The 9,720-nt window shown below is 38.5% G+C and overlaps 1 protein-coding gene across 1 annotated transcript in view; it reads right to left on the bottom strand.

The window, feature by feature from the left end:
- Positions 1–1,943: 1,943 nt before the first annotated feature.
- LOC141361530 (sialoadhesin-like) overlaps positions 1,944–9,720 on the bottom strand; it is a 60,956-nt gene continuing 53,179 nt past the window's right edge. Inside the window, exons 5-9 of the mRNA XM_073863014.1 lie at positions 4,922–5,203; positions 4,813–4,842; positions 2,966–3,304; positions 2,138–2,440; positions 1,944–2,053 (exon numbers count right to left, since the gene is read on the bottom strand). Coding sequence (XP_073719115.1) covers positions 1,944–2,053; positions 2,138–2,440; positions 2,966–3,304; positions 4,813–4,842; positions 4,922–5,203 — 1,064 coding nt within the window. The remainder of the gene's footprint in view (positions 2,054–2,137; positions 2,441–2,965; positions 3,305–4,812; positions 4,843–4,921; positions 5,204–9,720) is intronic.

Below are 9,720 nucleotides of genomic sequence, written 5' to 3'. Positions count from 1 at the left end.
TACGCAGTTGACGTCATCTGATATTCATGTATACGTTTTTTTTAGGAGTTAAAGATATATGTATTTTTCTTTAAAAATGCCATTGATTGCCCTCAGAAGGCCGTCATTAAACCTCTGAAGCCGTGTGGATTACTTCTGTGAAGGATGGATGCACTTTTATGGTTATGTTTCCCAATTGGTTAAAAACGGTAATAGGTGTAAACTGATCCCTGTGTATTCTGCTCGGCCTTTTCGTCAAGAGACATTGAGGGAAGCAAACATTTGCTCCGTGTTTACTGGATAAAACCTTGAGGAACAAGCTACAGGTCGATGCTGGATTTGCAAAGAGACTGCCACTGTGCAGTACGCGTGCCCTGTTGATATTTTATTCAAGAGACATTGAATGAAGCATAACATTTTCTCTGTGTTTACTGGATAAAATTTTGAGGAACAAGCAAACTTAAAGGCTGACGCTGGATTTGCAGAGAGACTACGTTTAAAAAGCAATGCGTTCCATCAATATTAGATCCGAGCAGAATGGCGCAGACATATGTGAGTAAAACATTTTAGTAACTACTATTAGTGGCTGGCGGTGACTTATCTTCCGAGAGCCCAAATATGTTTTCGGAGTGTCGTGTGTTGCTTGTGAGTCCAAAATATGTGTTTGTTGTGTCATGTTGCACACGCCTGGAAAGGGTTTATGGTAAAATACACACGTGTGTGTGTACGCATCAAAGGGTTTATGATAAAATAGACACTCACGTTAACAAAATACTTGCAAGACACTCACTTAACAGTAAACTCTGATTACACATGAGATTAAGTGAGTATTGAAAGCTAGTTTGACTACTAAAACTGTTATCTAATCATAGCAGTGGCCGTTTACTTCCAAGTCATCAATAAGGCCCGCCCATCAAAACGAACATTTCTCAAGTCAGCCTCTAAACCAGGGCACAAAATAGCCGATTACTTATGGCTTTTGATTTTTTTTTAATATGAAAATCACGCGAAGTCATAAGTAGACCTCAGACAACAGTATTAAATATGACATGTCATGTGCCCTTGATGTATGGTATGAGATCTGCTGTTGAAAATCTGCTTTTGAACTACTTATTGTGAAAAGTGTTTTGTGCATAAAAAACAGCTACAAGAGTTTCTTAGACAACATTTTAATTACACCAATAAATTGCTTCACAAGGTGTTCAAATAAAAAACGAGTATATAGTTAAATTAAACATTTGTATTTGCTGCTGTGTAGCATTTACTGATGTTGTATGTTAGCAGATTTGTTTAGTTTAGTATTAAAAAAAAACATTACTGTACTTAGTATAAACACAAGTGTTAGTCAGCTTGTTATGCAGGTATAAAACCATTAAAATCTTTGTGGTATTTCTAGAAAATAACAAACACTTGTATTAATGTCTCAGCAAAAAGAAAATGAAAATATTGGAATTATGTCAATCTTTATAAATTAGCATGTTATAGATATATATGACAAAATATAAAAATTACAAAATATGTTAATTTCAAAGAACTAGAACTCAAAACAAGAGTGTACAGATAAGAACAACATTCATGTACCTCTTTTTCTGGTAAATTTGCTGGTTGCTCAACCATAATCTCTATTAAGATTTCACGTTGCTTAAAAAGTCAATGATCTCAAAGTCAGTATTTTTACTGACAACTGAAAAAAATATATCAGGTTATGTGTATCGTATAGAATGAAAAGACAGATTGTATTAGATATTTCTTTGTGAAACTTTGACAAAAAATAAGCACAATAAATGCTATATAAAAATTATGTTATTTAATATAATAATGCACTTGCCTGTTGTAATCCTCATCTCCTCTACTGTTATTCCAGACAGCTCTTCCTTCAGACATCCTAGAACTATATAGGATAAAAATAAATCTTTGAATGAGACCCAAGATAAGATAAACACACACAAATATATTCATGTTAGTTACCTGCGTCTCTTCTTGAATATGATAACTGCAGCGCAAAGCAGGAAAAGCACAACTACAGGAGCTATAACACACAGCTCATAAATCTCCATTCCAACACCTTGAATTCCTGATGATGATAATAAATCACAAACCATCAACTACAGAAATGCAATGCAACAGCACAACGTTTGTTTTAAAATATGTCACTTACTTTTGACACTTAGTTTAGTTGAAGCATTAACCATCTCCGCTTTATCACCCCAAAACTTTGCAGTGCAAACAATTTCATCTATCTCTTCGTATCCGGTCGGGATAAAGGTCACAGTAGAGACTGTTTCCCAGACTCCTCCGCTCATGCTCCGGTGGCTGACTGTTTCTCGGGCAGTTGGGATGCTCCATGTGATGCCGGGGGGATGAGAGGGGCAGGTGTGCTTGACTGAACATTTGACTGTGACACGCGTCCCGGGCTCAATGTTTTCAGGAAGCGATGACATCACAGGATTGTCTGGTTGAGCTTTTTACAAAAGACACATATATGTGATTTCTTTTTTTTTTTTTTGCATATTTGTAATTTAAAAGTGCTTGCAGATACTAAAATGTATCTGGACACTTAAAAATGCACTGTATAAATGACATTTTGTAGATAATTCAATGTCTGCAAACAAATGCTGGGGAAGTAACTATTTAAGAGTATAACTATTCGGAAGATATTGTGTGAAGTAATTTAATCTAATAACTTTAGAGTGTGTTTTAGTGGATGTATGAAGTTCATACAGTTGTTTAGCCAAGTAACCACATAGTTTATTGCATTACATGGTTTACTGTACATGACTACAGTGTGTTAATCTATGCTTGCCTTTCTTTTGAACTTGCTTTTTAACTTAAACCGAAACTAACAAAACTCTTTTTGTAAAATGTTTAAAAATGTCTTTGCCCACAATTCTTTAATTGTGAACTCAAATTGCAGACAAACATATAATGTCACTTTTCAATCACTCAATCCCATTCATGTAGTGTGTGTCTGTATATGCTTTTGTACCTCGCATCAGAATGAACACACAGCTGTCGTTAAATTTGTATTTATCTTCATCTTTTTGTGCTTGGAAACAGAACGGTCCATTGTCATGATCTTGTACATCATCAATCTCGACCGTACAGTTTTGTTCATCTGGGTTTCCAAGGAGTCTTGTGCGGCCTCTGAAGTTGTCCAAGATGTTGCTCGGTCCGGTGTGGTACATGTAACCTTTTTTTGAGACCCAAAGGACTCGAAGTTGCGCTGCAAGTTCCCCTTTCATCATGAAAGTGCAGGGTATCACCACACAGGAACGGGTTAATGCAGTGATCTTGGGTGCCACATCTGCCCTATACAGGACTTCAGCTAAAAAGGTGCATTATCAATATTACTACACATTTAAAATAAGTATTTTTACACCAGTTATTCTGAATTTGTGCATATTTATCTGGAATATATCTGGAATTATCTGTAAAAAAGCTGGACACGTTAGGTAAATGCATATTAAAGGAATAGTCCACTCATTTTCAATATTAAAATATGTTATTACCTTAACTAAGAATTGTTGATACATCCCTCTATCATCTGTGTGCGTGCACGTAAGCGCTGGAGCGTGCTGCGACACTTCGATAGCATTTAGCTTAGCCCCATTCATTCAATGGTACATTTAGAGATAAAGTTAGAAGTGACCAAACACATCAACGTTTTTCCTATTTAAGACGAGTAGTTATACGAGCAAGTTTGGTGGTACAAAATAAAACGTAGCGCTTTTCTAAGCGGATTCAGAAGAGGAACTATATTGTATGGCGTAATAGCACTTATGGGAGTACTTCCACTCTGTGCAGTAACACCCTCCCTCTCCCATTATGAGAGGGAGAAGGGGAGCGGACTTTTCAGGCGAGTCGAAGTACTCCCAAAAGTGCTATTACGCCATAAAATATAGTTCCTCTTTTAAATCCGCTTAGAAAAGCGCTACGTTTTATTTTGTACCACCAAACTAGCTCGTATAACTACTCGTCTTAAATAGGAAAAACGTTGATGTGTTTGGTCACTTCTAACTTTATCTCTGATTGGTACCATTGAATGAATGGGGCTAAGCTAAATGTTATCGAAGCGTCGCAGCGCGCTCCACCGCTTACGTGCACGCACACAGATGATAGAGGGATGTATCAACAATTCTTAGTTAAGGTAATAACATATTTTAATATTGAAAATGAGTAGACTATTCCTTTAACAGGTTGGCAAGTGCAAAACATAAAAATTCACAAGATTTTCAGAAACAAGAAGTATTGCATTACTGCACATTGTTGAGTCTACTGTGTAAATTTAATGTTAAAATTAATAAATTATTTGTGATTTTGGAGGAAGTATTATTACTGATGACCTAGACCAGTGGTTCTCAAACTGGGGGCCTTAGCTGCTTAGGGGGCCTTAAGATGGTGCCAGGGGGCCCCCAGTTTAATGACATTTTATAAAATACATTAATTTATCATAAATTGTATTAAAGGGACACAATGCAGCATTTTTATGTTAATAAATCATCTTCGTAAGTCGGTATATGGTTAAATGACTCATTACATGACGAATGAAGACTCTCTCGCCCGCCCCTACCGTCTGAAGGAAGAATACCCCACTTGCAAGTTCGCTGTATCCGACCCGGTGTCCTTCAGTCTCGTAAAGACTCAGATATAGAAAGCATTTACTCCAAGACACTAGGGGGAGCTAGTAGAGAAATAATACTCAGACTTGCCTTGTGTGCCTTTAATACCTCAGAAAAATAAGGCTACTAACCAACAGCACTACATTGTGTAATGTAATGTTTTGTTTAATTTAAATTTTAAGTTTTGTAATGTTTGTTGTAATGTAACACCTACTTTTCTTTATGTCTGGTTTGGCTTCATAATCTAAAAAAATAAACAACAGAAAACATTATGAATGAAATGTGAAGTTACACATCATGCATTGTGTTTTAAAATTACTCACGTTTCACATGTAAGTCAACAGATGCTGTGATGTCCTGTCCAGAAAATTTTGCAATGCAGATCAATTTCTTCCCGTTGTCTTTCTTTGCTCCCAAAAATATTATGGTGACCGATTCAAACCCTTTAGGTTGTTTTATTCCCCTTTTTACCGGCATGTTCTCATAGTTCCAGGAGATGATCGGAGGAGTCTGGCAAGAATGGTGGACAGTACAAGTGAAGTCCTTTGCAACACCCTCTGTGACATCTGCCTGTTTAGGCTCAATGTTTATACTATAAGGAATACCTGAAGTAAAAAGCAGATTGGAAATTGTTGCAATTAACACAATGAACTGTAACATTTTGCTGTACTTCAAGCTTCAAAGAAATAATACACTTCTAATCGCTTTAAAACTAAACAAAATGAGCCTGTACCAATATTAATATAAAGGTTACTATTATGTATGAGTGACCTAAACATTAAAGGAATAATAATAATTAGTAACATTTATATAGTGCTTTTCTGCAGCACTTAAAGCGCTTTACATATGAAAGGGGGATTCTCCTCAGCCACCACCAATGTGCAGCATCCACCTGGATGATGTGACGGCAGCCATATTGCGCCAGAATGCCCACCACACACCAGCTTATTAGTGGAGAGGAGACCAAGTGATATTGCCAATTAGTATATATATTGGGATGATTAGTAGGCCAATGGGCAAGTTTGGCCAGGATGCTGGGGCACACCCCTACTCTTTTTCGATTTTTAACTGAGAGTCAGGACCTCGGTTTAATGTCTCATTCAAATGATGATGCTTTTTGACAGTATATATGGCGCTTTTCCATTGCATAGTACCCCACGGTTTAGTTTAGTTTAGTTTGGGTCAGGTCAGCTCACCTCACTTTGGCGTGGTTAGCTTTTACATTGAGTTTAGTATCACTTTGCAGTGGGAGGGATTATAGGCGTGTCGTTATATTTGCGCTGCCTACTGCTGTGACATCATACAAGTGAGAGCGTTGTTGTACATTCCCATACATTCATTTATTTCTCATCACAAAATTAAAATTGGCCACAACAAATAGATGTTTGCACATCGCATTTATCACTACCTCTGTCTTACATGACAGTTTCTGTTCAAACACCCGAGGTGTCAGCCTACGGCGCTCCGCTGAGCCTCACTGAAGTTGCATTTAAGCATATAATGCTGACGTGCTCGTTGCGAATGTTCCGCCACAAACTGCAAGTCTGGAAAAAACTGTTATGGTGTTCCTGATTCTCAACATGTGGATGTTTTTCATCGCTAAAAGGGAGTTTGGGAACTTATAGCAGAGCACATGTTTGCTTGAGACAGCGCAAGCTAGCACTAAAGGTAAAGCTGATAGCGATGACGCTGTTAGTGATGTTTCTTTCAGACCAATCAGTGATCTACTGTGTTTTTGCGTCACGTTTGGTATCAGCTAGGGTCGCTTGGAACCCCAACCGAGGTGGTATGAAAAAAGTATCGGGTACCACGTACTGCACCTAATGGAAAAGCTCTCGAAAGTAAGCTGACCCGACCCAAACTAAACCAAACCGTGGGGTACTATGCAATGGAAAAGCGCCATTATTTAGTGTCCCCATCACTATACTGGGGTGTTAGGACCCACAGACCACAGGGTGAGCACCACCTGCTGGTCTCACTAGCAACCTGGTTTTTGCAAGAGGTCTCCCATCCAACTAATGACCAGGCTTAACCCTACTTAGCTTTATTTGGCAGTCTTTGGCTACAGGTTGATATTGCTGCTGGTTCACCCAAAAATGAAAATTCTGTCATCATTTACTCACCCTTATTTTGTTTAAAACCTCTGTGAATTTCCTAATTGAACACAAAAAATATATTTTGATAAATGATGTTAACCACAAAATGTGTTATTCTTACTATAGACTCTTTTATTAAAATACATTTTTTTGAACAAAAGTGTAAGTAAATGATAGAATTTTCATTATCACTTAAGTTATTGCATTAATTTATTCACTCACATGCTGAATTTTTGTTCTTTGTAGCTCTTGTTGTTATGCCTCCATGATGTGTTACAGTACACTCAATATCTGAGCGTTCAGCCTTCACATAACCGGTGCGTATCCGAGTGGTTTTCCACAGACCATTTTTGATTTCGACATCATCTACTTTATCAGATCCTTCAATACCTCTCAGAACGATGTTTGGTTTGCTATATGGACAGGTGTGGAAGGTAAAACATGTCACTGTAATGCTGTCACCGGTCTTTTCGCCTCCGTAAATATTGATGGTGGGCTGTGGCGGATATGCTACAAGGGCAAAAAGGTTAGAAATTAAAGTATTAATGTTTTAAATGTAATGTACTTTCTTATTATACATTTATATAAAATCCATGCTTTTCCAAAATATTTACTAGAGCATAAAGTGTGACAAATTGCCCAGTTGCTTATAATAGGATAAAGGCTGTTGTACCACTATCAACCTCAACTGGAGAATTCATGAAAAACACAGTAGAAACAAAAGAAACAAAAGATTATTTACATACTGTCAACAAGAATTGTGGAGGTGACCTCATAAAACTCATAGGTGCTCCCTCCAACATTTTCTGGGTCAATCCATGCATATAATTTCTCTTGATGGTGGGACAGATCGACAGTTTTGATCAGCAGACTGCAACTCCATTTTGAAGGGTTGCCGTATAAATCAGTTTTTCCTCTGAACTTGCCAATGACGTCATATGGATACCAGGAATCGTACACTAAAGGGTAGCCTTTCGACACCCACTGATACCACACAACTCTATTTGGGTTAGTAGGTGGATATGAAGTGTAAGAGTAATAGCACGGTATAACCAGACAGGAACCTCTCAGGCCATGAATTTCTTTTGGCATTCTCACTTCCCATGCCAAAGTCTCAAACAGCAGAACACCTGTGAGAAAAATATTAGAGAATTGTAGTAATTATTGTTTATTAAAATCACCAGCAGCCACACACAAAAAAGCTACTGGTGTCAAGAATTTCATTATAGTTAATTTGTGCATTCTGTTTATCATTTATGTCAATAGGCTAGATAAATGATAAACAGATGAAAGGCCTACCTTGAAAAAGTAAACGAAGTAACAAATTCATAGCTTTAGGTCAAAATGATGCTCTTCTTTATAAAGAAAACAGAATGTTAATAATACTGATAAAACATGTACAGAAAATACAGCATACAAGCCACTCAAGCCAGGCGTAGTCATTTCCCATTTTGCACTTTTGTCATGTGCAAGCTGTGCTACCAGAAACTTTACTAGTCTTGAGACCAAGTTAAAAGTTAACAAAATTACAAAATATTTTAATAATATTTTATTTAATATCCTCTCTAGAGGGCAGCACACTCTCAGATAAAAAGGTACAAAAGGTGTCACTGGCCCAGTGCCCTTTCAAAAAGTACACCTTTGTACCTAAAGGGCACATATTAGTAACTAAATGGTATTTATTAAGGCCTTTTTAAAGAGTACTGTGTTTAATGACAGTAAATTATAAAAATACTTTGATTAAAAAAAATACAAAGAGAGTATTTGTTATCTCTGTACAGCCCAGGACATCCTGTTAAATATTCATCAGGACTTCGTCATGCATGCAGGGTCTCAGAAAAATTCACAAAAAATTTTATTTCTGCTACTAGTGGAAGAAACTGATTTGCTGTCACCAAGGAGACTACAGCACCATGGACAGGTCCCATGGAGGGATAGAGGAAGGGCAAGGAGGATTTAAGGGCTCGTTATAGTCGTGCGTAGGTCCTACGGCGTAGCTGCAACGGCGTAGGTTCCGCGTCGGTTTTCATTTATACTTTTGCGTCGTCGTCCACGTCGACATGCGAACACACTCGCAGGCCGCTGGTAAGCAGTATCCACGCGTGTAACCACAGTAGCAACGTGACCGTCAAAGAAGAAGAAGCTTGGCAAGGTAACCCACAAATGAAGAAGAAACAGCAACTTGTGGTGTATGATTTGAGAAGACCAGCAACGATGGAAGTAAATAAACAGTGACTTTCATTGTAGTTTGAGTTAAATAACTCCTCAACTTGGCCATTCTTTGATATTACCGTCGCAAACGGAAATACCTATGACGCAGTTTTTTTACCTGACGGGAGGGGTTCTGGTGGACCAATCACAGCGCTTGCGATCCGCGTAGAACTGACGCGCTGTTAAAAATTTGGTGAGGTGCGCGTCAGGCTACACAGAGCTACGCACAGGCTACGGATAGCCTATGCCGTAGCTACGGCGTAGAACCTACGCACAATTATAAATCGCCCTTTATTCTCCTTGCGCCTCTTAAAACCTAATGACCAGGTCGTGTTGTCCTACTGACCTGCCGTTTATCAGCGCATGGTGAGCGGAGATAGCAACAATGTCTACTTTGATGGTGGAGGGGGACAGCCTTCCCTCTAACTGATGCTAAAGGTAAGAAAGCATGACACTGATCAGGCATTCTTGGGGGTTCTCTCGCTGAGAGGAACACCACTCGACGAACAGGTTCCATTTCATCATGGACGGTGCTTAAGCTAAAGCGATAGTGTTAGATACCATTTGAGGTAAATCAATTAGAACCTCCGCATTCCATTCAGAGACCATACGTGGAGATTCCATATTAGGCCATATTGTGCCCCCTCCCTGAGAAAGAAGGTCCTTTCTCAGGGAAATCCCCTGTGGAAGCTTTCTTTGAAGCTCATCGATGAAGCGATCGAGTGCAAGATATACAGTCCACAACTTGAGGCAGTTGATGTTCCAGTGCAGCTGGGGTGCCGTGGTGGAGGCATCTGTGCATACTATGGCATGCC

The sequence above is a fragment of the Misgurnus anguillicaudatus genome, chromosome 24, assembly GCF_027580225.2.
Source record: "Misgurnus anguillicaudatus chromosome 24, ASM2758022v2, whole genome shotgun sequence".
In the NCBI taxonomy this organism is placed as follows: Eukaryota; Metazoa; Chordata; class Actinopteri; order Cypriniformes; family Cobitidae; genus Misgurnus; species Misgurnus anguillicaudatus.
Note: the sequence above shows the minus strand (reverse complement) of the source record. Positions and strands in the feature narration are given on the sequence as shown.